This window comes from Bombus huntii, unplaced genomic scaffold (assembly GCF_024542735.1).
Source record: "Bombus huntii isolate Logan2020A unplaced genomic scaffold, iyBomHunt1.1 ctg00000091.1, whole genome shotgun sequence".
Lineage (NCBI taxonomy): Eukaryota > Metazoa > Arthropoda > Insecta > Hymenoptera > Apidae > Bombus > Bombus huntii.
The window spans coordinates 148,092-160,754 of record NW_026099346.1 but is presented as its reverse complement, the minus strand read 5'-3'; the positions used below and the strand labels follow the sequence as shown (position 1 = coordinate 160,754).

The 12,663-nt window shown below is 37.7% G+C and overlaps 2 protein-coding genes across 2 annotated transcripts in view; one reads left to right on the top strand and one right to left on the bottom strand.

Annotated features, from left to right (window-relative positions):
* LOC126876719 (dual specificity tyrosine-phosphorylation-regulated kinase 1A-like) overlaps window positions 1-12,663 on the bottom strand; it is a 59,113-nt gene that overhangs the window by 8,191 nt on the left and 38,259 nt on the right. The window lies entirely within an intron of this gene.
* Window positions 7,669-11,315, top strand: LOC126876717 (omega-amidase NIT2-like). The gene is made up of 6 exons (XM_050639591.1): window positions 7,669-8,803; window positions 8,891-9,037; window positions 9,602-9,786; window positions 10,172-10,340; window positions 10,571-10,804; window positions 10,956-11,315. The coding sequence occupies exons 1-6, from the start codon at window positions 8,719-8,721 to the stop codon at window positions 11,045-11,047; spliced, it is 912 nt and encodes a 303-aa protein (XP_050495548.1). The 5' UTR covers window positions 7,669-8,718; the 3' UTR covers window positions 11,048-11,315.

The window sequence follows — 12,663 nt, the reverse complement described above, 5'->3', positions numbered from 1 at the left end:
CTAATCGCGTTTGCAAGGCTACGCTTCCGGTCAGAAGCCACGCGCTTCGATCGCGTACTTTCCGCATCGGAAGCGTACGCTTCGGTACGAACCGCGTCGATTTTCAAAGGAATCATTGGACACCGGAAGAAGAAGAAGGAGGAAGAATAAAAGCACGTAAACCGGCAGGAGGTCAATCGAGACAAAATCGATATCGTTGAAAGCCGAAAAAAGACCCGAATTTAGGCTACAGTACATATTCGAATTGAATATATTCAAGGTTTAGATTTTCTTCTCCTGAAAATTATAAACATAAATGAGTCGACAAGCGATCTTGAAAAGCGTCTGTTCCATCTAGATTATGTAAATTGCGTGAATTACCGTTAGCCATAATTCATAATTTATCGAAAAAGCGCGCTTCTTCTCAACTACGCTTTCCCCTACCAGCACCGACATTATCGGCAGATCGATAAGTATCAAAATACCACAAAGATATTAATCTCATCTTTCTTCTAACCGCGAAAAAATGCCGCGCAAATGATAAAACAACAGATCAGCCAGAAACATCGAATTCTCCACGCTTCCGACTGCAAGAAGAAAAACAAAGTTATTTGTGTATGATGGAAACGTCTCTGGACGATGCTCTTAAGCGGTCGAGTGCGCGCGAGAATAGCATCGCGGATCGGCATTTCCACGGTGAGGATTGTAAAACGGTTACGCAGATGATGGATCATACGCATGGACCGTAGAGACTATCGTGAATGATGGATCAGACACACATACGCGTTCTTCGCTCTTCCGATATTTTTCGTAACAACTGCTGCGATCTCGTCATTGGAAACGATCTCGGGAAATTCAATCGAATATCGAGGAAATTTATAGAAAGCTACAGCTGTGTTCGAGCATTATTCTAGAGAAAAGTGATTAACTCTATGAGACTAACGATACAATACGTCTCAAGATAACTTTTAGGAAAATGATTGTAAAATTCTTTAAAATTCTTTCGACACTTTTCGGTATATTCTTGTCATTGATTCTGAAAGTATTTGATTAATTTGCTGGTTAATAGGAAGTTGGTTAAAACCGAAGTTAGTTAAAGAAATAAGTAAACACGAAACCCGTGGATACTCTAGACATATGATTCTACCTGCACGCGACAAAAATATTCATGATCTGAACAAGGAAAGAAGTGTTGTTAGATTCGCGTCATGCTGCAAATGAAAGATTTACAGCTCGAACCCAATTATCTGTTACATTACATTCTCGGGCACGTGTAGGCTGAACGTCATGATATATGAACACAAGTATAGAAAGAACAACATGGATATTTCGCGCGAAGAAAACGAAGCTTCACATATACAGTGTATAACCACTCGACAGTATTTGCTCACGAAAAATACGAGTTGTTAAAGTCTAACAAAAATTACGTATACAGTGGCAAAGAAGAAAACTGTTATGCCGTTTACTCTTATTTCTAATTGACAGAAAGTCGTCAACGAACAAAGAGCGCTTTTTCTTATCCTCTGTACCTTCGCGAAGCAATCACAGAAATTCTCCAAAATGCTTCGTGTCGACTAAACAAAGAAAAAAAAAAAAATGACAGCTGCTAAGAGCAAACTACCTCCGGAATTTTCTTCGTTTCTAAGTGAACCAGGAAGAAAGAAGGGAAGGGTTAATGACGCCGAAACTGAAGAGTGGCCACGGATCGTTTGAAAGGGGCCACGACAACCGTTACGATTCAGTCGCACCTGTTCCTCTTCCTAGGTTACCACGCCGAACCATTGCGCGCTTTTACGAGCGTTCCCGCGATAGTTTCCTGGCACTTGCTCGCCCTTTCATCGAAGGGTCGATCGGTTAATTTAAACTCTCGAAGGCTTTGTCCAGTCGGTAACATCGATAAGCTTAAGTCGAAATACGGATTTCTCGTAAATTCAGAATTTTATTGCCACCAGGATGTATATGGAGGCGACAGATGAAGAACACGATGTAAATTAGATTTCTTGCTTTTATAGAGAAGCAATTTTTAAATTGAACACCAGTCGTCGATCGGTTCTGTAGATCGTTTTTAATAACAAAATAAATTTGGTTAGTCCATAAAGGTTTGTTCGTGTGAATCTTCCCATAGATCATCCGTAACGTAAATACCGCTATAACCGGCTGCAGATACATTTTCCTTGAACATGTGGCGGCACTTGACAGTAAACTTCCCAACAGTTTACGTCGCGTGACGCACGACACAAAGACCCTATACCTGCGGACAAGATGATTGCCAGATGTCGATACATTCGTACCGAATATTTCCAGCTAGCCAAGGGACCGCTATAAATCTTAGGATTTATTTTAGCTAAGGTCCTCCAAAGAGACAAACAGTCTTTGTTTATCAGTCTCGAAGTCGACCACCTACCACGGGGACACACGAGAAATCTGCTATCTCTCACGTACGACGCTGCCCGCTAGCAACACCCTCTCAAAGCTTTTCTCAACGAATCCGATGCCTTCGCATCCTTAGACACATCCCAACGAGTCTTCCTCCGCAGCAGCATCGCGACAAAAATGTCAGTCTATTACCGCGAGTTACCGCAGTATATCACGATCGTTATACTTACACGGTTCGAGCCGAATAATTATCTAAGCTCTCGACATCTCGTGCAATCATTGTCCGCACTCGCAGCGTATCTCGAATCGTAGCTATCCAAGCTCTATCTTATAACCGCGCATTCGCGAACCGAATACAATCGCGAATCCTGTATCAAGTGTACTCATTGACATTAGAGTGAATAAACATTTATCGTTCAAGAAATCTGAGAAATCTGAGTCGAAAGAGAACACAGCTAAGTGTCCCTTACCCTTTAGGGAGAAGAAAATCCCACGCACCTAACCCCAACCCGAATACTAGCCTCACAGCCTCACGACTAGTTGTTCATTCCGAATTAACTAGCTCGATGATGGCCCAGCAACCGCGACCAGGCTCTCCGGAGCAGACTCGCAGCTACCCCGTGCTACCCCCCCCCCCCCGTGGCAGAAGTGTAGCAGAACTCTCCGCACTAACGACGCTAACACTACAAAGAAAAGGAAAATAGAAACAGCAACGCAAATAAACACACACAACAGGTTCGCCGTATTGGAATCCTCAAACGACGCCATGGAAATCGTAGAACCGCCACCAAACCAACACTCACAGAGAATCCCCCCTCCCCCACCAATATTTGTGGACGACGTCATTGACATACAGACAATGATCAAGTCCCTAGAGAGAGATATCAGCAAGGAGGAATATAACCTTAAGATAAGCAACAACAAAGTAAAAATACTACCGACGAACCCAGAAGCTTACAGAAAACTCACCAAGACACTCAGGACCCTGAACGCCAACTTCCACACCTACCAGCTCAAACAGGAAAGGCCTTTCCGGGTGGTCCTACGAAACATACACCACTCAGCAGACATAGACGAACTAAAATACGAACTCTCAAAACTCGGCCACGAAGTCATCAACGTAAGTAATATAAGGCATAGAGTCTCGAAAGACCCGTTATCCTTATTCTTCCTAGACATTAAACAAAAGCCGAACAATAAGGAAATCTACAACATCAGTCGCCTAATGAACGCGATAGTAAAGATCGAACCACCGCTCGTGAAAAAAGAAATAGTGCAGTGCAAAAGGTGCCAAAGGTACGGTCATACGCAGAAATACTGCAACCATACTTTCCGCTGCGTTAAATGCGCAGGCACTCACTCCACTGACCAGTGCGCCAAATCACCGGAAACCCCAGCGAAATGCATCCACTGCCAAGGGGACCACCCTGCCAACTACAAAGGCTGCCCAGCATATAAAACACTATACACGAACAGGTACCCTAAGCTCAGAGCAAAAGAGGTATCCAACCAAACACCCAGCCCGCCGAAATTCACGACTACCCCAACCCCCTCAACCAACCAAACACCCAGTCCTACCATCTCCAAATTCATCTCCACCTCAACCTCCTATGCCCAAGCAGTACAAGGCATCCAAAATAACCCGAACAGCCAAAGGAACCTTCCCCAAAACAGTGTCCCCAACCCACCTAACACAGACAACTCCTCAAGGCTTGAAAAGCTAATAGAGAAACAATCGGAGCAAATAAATCACTTGCTATCGCTACTAACACTCATCGTGGAAAAATTAGCACGCCCCGACTCAAAATAAAACCAAGGCGCATAGCACTCTGGAACGCCAACGGTCTAGCGCAACACAAACTTGAACTAGAACTCTTCTTAAAACACCAGCAAATCGACGTAATGCTCGTATCGGAAACCCACTTCACCGACAAGAGCTACCTGAAAATAAATGGTTACAAATTCTACCATACCCAACACCCCAGCGGAAAGGCCCACGGTGGCACCGGAATAATAATCAAAGCAAGTATTAAGCACTACGAACTTCCATCATTCCAGAAAGACTACCTCCAAGCAACAAACGTAGCAATAGAAGACTGTCATGGCTCAATCACCACCTCAGCAGTATACTGCCCTCCCAGACACTCCATCGCCAAAGAAGACTTTGATAACTTCCTGGACACCCTGGGCAATAGATTCATAGTTGGAGGAGACTATAACGCCAAGCACATCCAATGGGGCAGCAGACTGGTTACAGCAAGAGGCAAAAACCTCTTAAACAGCATAATAAACAACAACCTCAACTACCTCACCACATACGAACCCACATACTGGCCCACTGACACCAACAAAATACCCGACCTTCTCGACTTCTTCATAACTAAAAATATCCCATCAAGACACGTCCAGATCAACTCCTCGGCTGATCTCTCCTCTGATCATTCTCCCGTGATAGCAACAGTCAGTTCAACAATCATCGAGAATACACCTAATGGCTCCATTCACAACCAACACACCAACTGGCAGCTCTTCAGAGAAGTCTTTACACACTCGACCTCAGAGCCTTCACCCCACTAAAAACAAAGGAAGATATCGAAGCAGCCACGGAATACTTAAACACGAGCATAATAAACGCAATCCGCCTCTCCACACCGACAAAGCCATCTAACAGCAAACAAGAATATCCCCAATACATACTAAAAAAAAAATAGCAGAAAAACGTAGACTAAGAAGAGTATGGCAGACCCATAGAACACCGGAGGACAAACGCAAACTTAACAACGCAACTAGAAAGCTATCCAGAACCTTAAGAAACTATAAAAACGACTGTTTCCATAAATACCTCGCCAGCTTATCCCCCACAGCCGACGCCAACTACTCACTATGGAAGGCCTCCAGGAAACTCACACGCCCCCCACAAATAATCCCACCTATCCGCCGTCCGCAAGGTGGATGGGCGCGAAGCCCTATAGAAAAAGCCGACCTGTTTGCAAAACACTTGTCAAAAGTATTCAAACCCCATTCCCCCAAAGCCGCCGCGGACGTTACTGAATACCTGCACACCCCCTTCCAAATGTCCCCTCCTATCGAACCCTTCTCCTCTGCAGAGACTATAGAAACAATCAGTCGCCTAAACCCCAAGAAAGCAGCAGGACACGACCTAATAGGCAGTAGAGCAATCAAGGAACTTCCCACAAAAGGGATAGCATTCATCACATCGATTTTTAATGCTATCCTTCGCCTGGAACACTATCCTAAGGCTTGGAAAATCTCATTGATTACCCTCATCCCTAAACCCGGTAAACCGATATACGAAACCTGCTCCTATCGCCCAATCAGTCTTTTACCTACCCTGTCCAAACTATTCGAGAAGATGCTCACGAACCGACTCCTTTCAATCCTAGAGAACTTGAAAACACTCCCAGATCACCAATTCGGCTTCCGAAAACATCATTCTACAGTAGAGCAAATCCACCGCTTAACTCATACGATCAGCCAAACACTCGAAAAGAAAAAATATTGCTCAGCGGTTTTCCCAGACATCCAACAGGCATTCGATAAAGTATGGCATGAAGGGCTACTATACAAACTTAAAAAGATCCTACCCCACCCCTACTACTCCATCCTAAAATCTTACCTAACCAATAGACAATTCATGGTTAAATGCCTAGACGCCACTTCCGCAACATTCCCAATAGAAGCCGGCATACCCCAAGGTAGTGTCCTCGGACCCCTACTGTACTCCATCTACACTGCCGACCTACCTATATCAAACGATATAACAATAGCGACATTTGCAGACGACACAGCGCTATTGGCTACCCACGCAGACCCGGTAATAGCCTCATCCACTCTCCAGCGAAGTCTCGACTCCATGGAAAAGTGGTTTCACAAATGGGGCTTCAAAGTCAACGAAAAGAAATCCTCACATGTAACCTTCACGCTCCGAAAACAAACCTGCCCCAGGTCACCATCAACAATGCAACAGTTCCTAGCAGGGACACAGTCCGATACCTGGGCATGACCCTGGACAGGAGACTAACGTGGAAGACACACATCTCAGATAAAAGGAAGCAACTAAAGGACAAACTAAAAAAACTCTATTGGCTCACGGGCCGACGCTCCAAACTAAATATACAGAATAAAATTACCCTCTACAAGACCGTAATAAAACCTGTCTGGACCTACGGAATCCAACTATGGGGAACAGCAAGTAACTCCAACATTGAAATACTCCAACGCTTTCAATCGAAAACGCTAAGATCCCTAATTGACGCACCTTGGTATGTAACCAATGAAACAATACACCGCGACCTCAAGATACCCACCGTCAAAGAGGAAATAGCAAAATATAGCGACAGATATAGCAAAAGAATCAACAAACACCGAAACCCCCTAATCACTGGACTACTCGATACGACGGACCAGATTCGCAGGCTGAAGAGGCACTACCCGCTAGACCTAAACGTTAGATTCATTTAATTATCCAAATTAAGCATATGCACTTACTTATATTACTTATAAATTATACCTATCTATAATAAGTATTAACTTATTGTAAATAAACAGCCATGCCACTGCGCCACGCCAGAAAAATTACTGAAAATTCTCAACGCGAGAATTGATTGTAATCTCAACAAATAAATAAAAAAAAAAATACAATAACACATTTCATTTTAAATTAAAACGAGAATAAATACTATTGTGTATAAATTTAATAGAACGACACACGTGATTTGTAGTCAACACTGTGACAGTTTGTGCAATTACCTTTTAATCGAGTGGAAACGAGAGCATTTTCAAATTTCTATTAACCAACGGTATTATCAATCAATTTTAACAATGATTGAAGGTTGCAAAATTAAATATAAAATGATTTATTAATAGCATACGTAGTGTTAAATTTGCAAACAAGCAGCGTATCTTTTAAGAATAATAAAGACACCAGAAAATAAAGATAATATTCTAATTACATTGCAAATTAATGAATAATTTAAGAAATGTATTTTTGTTATATTAATGTATCACAGATTCTAGGTAAAGTATTAATTTAATTTACTTATTACTTAGGAGATTGTATTTGAAATATAATTACAATTTGTAAGGTGTAATCAGCACACCTTTAAGCTAGTAGATATTTGGTAGCAGTTCTCAAGTCTTTGTGCAATATAGCACAATTGAGTTTAACCGAGTTTAATCCCTTTGACCAGCCAGCTTCCAATTTCATTTATGGCATAATCTCCTGACAATTTCATGCCCTTCAGAAGAAACACAATGTCCTATTATCGTTTTGTGATCGTTGAATATGATCCGTTTTCTGTTGTTTTTAGATTCAAGTGACGAAAACTTATGAAATGATATTTTAAGTTTAAACTGATCAATTAATTTAATTAATTGATTTATTGTAGCAACAATGGTAAATTGTTTAAATAGAGAAAGAAATTTACAACGAAAAATGTATGAATGTAATATTTGAAATCTAAAATGATAAATTATTGTGCGAAAATAATAAAACTCGCAATGTCAGCACATGGTCTCATTAGAACGTGTTTAACGAGCGTAGCGTAAGCGTGAAAATGAAAACGTTGAGGCTCTCGTGGTGTAAAAAGGCTAAATTCCTCATAAAAATACAGGAAATGAGAGGGAACGTTCGCCCTTGAACACATAAAACAAAAAAAAAAAAAAAAAAAAAAAAAAATAGAAAAGGAAAAAAACCACAAATTTTAGTGAAGCTATTTTACTGAAACTTATATCATTTTAACAGCTATATATAAAACGTTGAATTATTTCCTTTCGCGCAGAGCAATTTTACTTCAAATTTCTAGCTTCAGAATGATAATTACGTATTTGTAATTATCAACAAGCTTTAAAAATATGGAATATTCAGCCAGATGAAATATAGGTAAAGTATTTAGAAGAAAAAAGATTGAAATGTTTTATGTAAAACGATTAAATTAAGTGGTTGAGTTTGAAAATTTGACTCGGTTTAATAATTCAATGGAAAAAATATTCGCCCTATGAAAAAAAATTCATGTTCCTGTCGATATATCGGCGAGGTGCTCCTCTACTTTCGACTGCTCTGCAATTCAAATGCAATACTCGAATATACATGGCGAAAGAAATGGAAATTGAGGAATTTAAGGGAACCAATTACTCTCGCGTCGACGTAACTTCAAAATGTTTCACGTGTCGGTGTTTGCGAAATGAAGTTCGTCGTTATCCGATTAACACGCTTGCAGATGCGTTCTTTTTGTTGCAAAGTAAATGGACAAATTGTGAACAAATAATGTTTACAATTACATCAAAATTAATGTCCTAAACTTTACCAAGAATTATTAAAAATCCCTGCGTATTGCTTACGTAATGTTGATATTGAGTAGTACCATACATAACCTCAACATTATGATACTTACAAACATCGCTAAACAAGTAGTGCGAACGATGTCGAGTAAGTATTCACTATGTAAAAAGTATTTATAGATAAAAAGTATGGAAAATATATAACCGAATGTATTTAACTTTTCCAACATTTTAGCATTTCGCTTGGCGTTGGTACAACTTGAAGTAAATGAAGTAAAACGCAAAAATGTAGAGCGGGCAGTTTCCTACATTTCTAGCGCAAAAGAGCGCAATGCTGATATTATAGCTCTTCCTGAATGCTTTAATTCACCATATGGAATACGTAATAATTTGTTTTTTTTTTTCAATAATTTACCATGTGTGTAACAACTATATAGAAAAAAGTAAAAGTAGACAAATTACCTTACCGTTTATACTTCCATAAAGATTGTGAATTGAGTCGAGAATATAGGATTTCCCCATTTTCATGATTATCGTGATTTTTGTATAAATATATTTTTTAAGATACTAATAATTAGGTACTTATAAATTGGTATTATCAATTATTTTGCATTTATAATTCCGCCTCTAGTATAAGTGTTAATTGAAAACTAACTTTATGTTTCAAAAAGTACTAGCAAAGTCGTAGAGTAACAAGCCACTGATGCTAACACAAATAGCATTGTCGTAATTAAATATTTCTAAATATTCATTTTTCATTTTGAACCTGTAGAAACAATTTATTATATATACTGTTAGCTAAGTAATTGCATATTTAATTAAGTCGAGATATAAAACTTAGTTATTTTAATAATTTAAAAAATAAAAAACTGACAAAAATTTCAATTTAATTTATGGTTGGAACAAAAGACAGTTATTTTTCATTAATTGAAATATTGCAATGCAGAGTACTTTCGAAAATACGCCGAGAGTATTCCTGATGGTGAAACGAGCGTTGCTTTATCGAATGCAGCTAAAGAAAACAACATCTATGTAGTTGGTGGTACGATGCCTGAAATAGAGGGCGATAAATTGTACAATACCTGTACTATTTGGGGTCCCGATGGAACTTTGATAGCAAAACACCGAAAGGTAAGTAATATATTCCTTTATGGCTTTGAATTTGAAAATATTGGGGTGAAGAAAGTGACTCTATCCAGGAATAATTTAGGAATATACATATGTACATACGTATACTATAACCAATTCTATAATTTACGGTTTATAAAATACGTTATGATACGGAAAACGCCCATTTTTGTTGTAATGTGTAATATAAATTTTTCACATACGAAAATACTTATTTTTTCTCCTTTTTAAACATTATTAAATGATAAGATTTTTTAATAAAAGAAAGTGATAAAAACGCTGTCAGTTATTAAATAAAAAATAATTAAAGTTTAGGAGTTGGTAACTTTGATATTAAATTACAAAAGTTGCAGCAATAGAATTAGCGACTACATTTTTATGTTATTAGGTACATCTATTCGACATCGACATTCCTAATAAGATTACTTTTCGAGAGAGTGATTCACTCAGTCCTGGTAACTCCCTAACGACGTTCGATGTGAAGGGCTGCAAAATAGGTATTGGCATATGCTATGATATTAGATTCGAGGAAATGGCACGCATTTATCGGAACAAAGGTACAGTAACTTAATCGATCAATACTTAACTAGCAAAAAATTAAATATCTGTATAAAAAGAAGCTTAATTTAAAAAACCAGTATATTTGCTGAAAATGAAACAAATAAAAGAATTAAAAGCACAATAAGAGGACTGTCCTCGCATATTCAGAAATGATGGAATGTGAACCGTGCAACTACGAAGTTAATTGGTATTCGGTGGCTTCATATTTCCTGCTTCTCTGGGTTAGGTTGCCAAATGCTGATATATCCAGCGGCATTCAATATGACCACTGGACCACTGCACTGGTCATTACTTCAGCGTTCCAGAGCGAATGATAATCAATTATACGTTGCTTGCATATCACCGGCTCGTGTTCCTTCAGCAAGTTACGTCGCATGGGGACATACACAGTTGACCAATCCCTGGGGAAAGATTCTTTATGATTTGGAAACTCAAGAGAATATGGCAGTCACCGATATCGGTAATTTACAGCTTAAAATTAAAAGCGAGAGATCCATGATGTAATTAATTTTTAGTCTCGTTAATTTATCGATTTAGCCATCTTCCTCTGTATTTGTTGAATTTATTAGTAAGCATTACTTATTACTTCGTATGTTTCTTTTTTCTATCAGATCTAAAAGTTGTTGAGGAAGTAAGGGCTCAGATACCTACATTTTCTCAGAGACGTACAGATTTGTACGACACTGTCTGTAAGAAGGAGTAACTCTACACTAAAACAGAAAATGTTTTTTTATAATATTTCTACTACAATATCCTTTTTTTGCGAATTATTACTAATTTCTTATCATTTGTACTAAATGAATGACTCAATTAAGAAAACCAAAACGTTATAAATAATAATCTGTATATCTTGTGTATCAACATGTAATTGGATATTATAATAATATAGGAATGCTATAATAATATAGGATAATAATATAGGAGAATAGAATAATAATATATAATAATAATATGCTTTTAAACACCTTTAATATCGATCACATAAATTGTTATAATTCACAATGATTACGCATACATAAAAGACCCCTTGATAGTAAAATTTACGATCAAAAGGCAATTACGTATCGTTTAACAACATTTAATTTATAACACCTTTTAAACATTTAGACAGATTAACACATAACACTTCTTATATATAAACATCAATTCGAAGTTATCAGCTTGGAGAAATTGGTCGATTAATACCTGTAGATTGTCTGTCTCGATGAAAGACTTAAAGAGAGCAAAAACATGATAATGCCGCTAATATAATATTCCTTCTTTCTTGTACCTGTCTGCCTCTCAGGTCGTTTTACTAATTACAATAAGTAATTTCGTCTTCTTTGCGCTCTCTTTTAACGCATTCGAGACCGAAAGAAATTCATATCAGTCAGTAGGCAAGGGTATAATATACATATTTTATATATAACTTATGTAGTAATGTATATATCATGTTAATTTCATATTTTTTTCAATATATTATTATTATATATATATATACATATATATATATATATAATAATAATATAATATATATATGTAATAAATAATATAATATAATATAATATATATATATATATATATATATATATATATATATATAACTGTACATAATACATTATAGAATAACATAGTATATAATTTTATATTTTAAAAATATGAGGCATACTATTTAAGATTGTCATCGATTTAAAATCAAAGTATGAAAAGGATACCCTGGAGAGAGTAAAACACAGAATCATTCTAACTAAACATTCAGATCGTACCGACACCTAGGTATCGTTTTACAATTAAATCTCGGTCTCGAATGGATTAAAATGAAATACATACTTGCAGCTTCAACATCTTCAATATCGAGGAGATTCAAACTTTACAAATAAAAGCGGCCTGTTCCCCTTTCCACGACAGACTCTCATACCATATCCGCTCTTATCCAGGCTTTTACTTGAAACCAGCAATGCGTTCATTTACAATTTAAATTTACCCGGACCATCCACTGAATCGTCAGCCCTTTATAAATATATAATGAACCCAGAACATGTGCCTGTGCCCCTGGTATCGATGTTCGGCTTGTGATGTTCGTACCGGAACCTTCGCACAATTTCAATTTGTCACGCGTGAACATCGATTCTTCCAAGGGTCACAGCTTTATGCGGCTAAATCCTTTAGAACGATTAAAATGATACTAATGATATGGTATTTTTTACAAAGATTTAACATATCCATAAAATAGGAAGTTTCGTGCTCTCCTATTTTATATTAATTATAAATTAATAAGTTTTATATGTGTTATTTATAGATCTAATAAATTTTGTATTGGTTTACAGCAGGTGCTCCGGG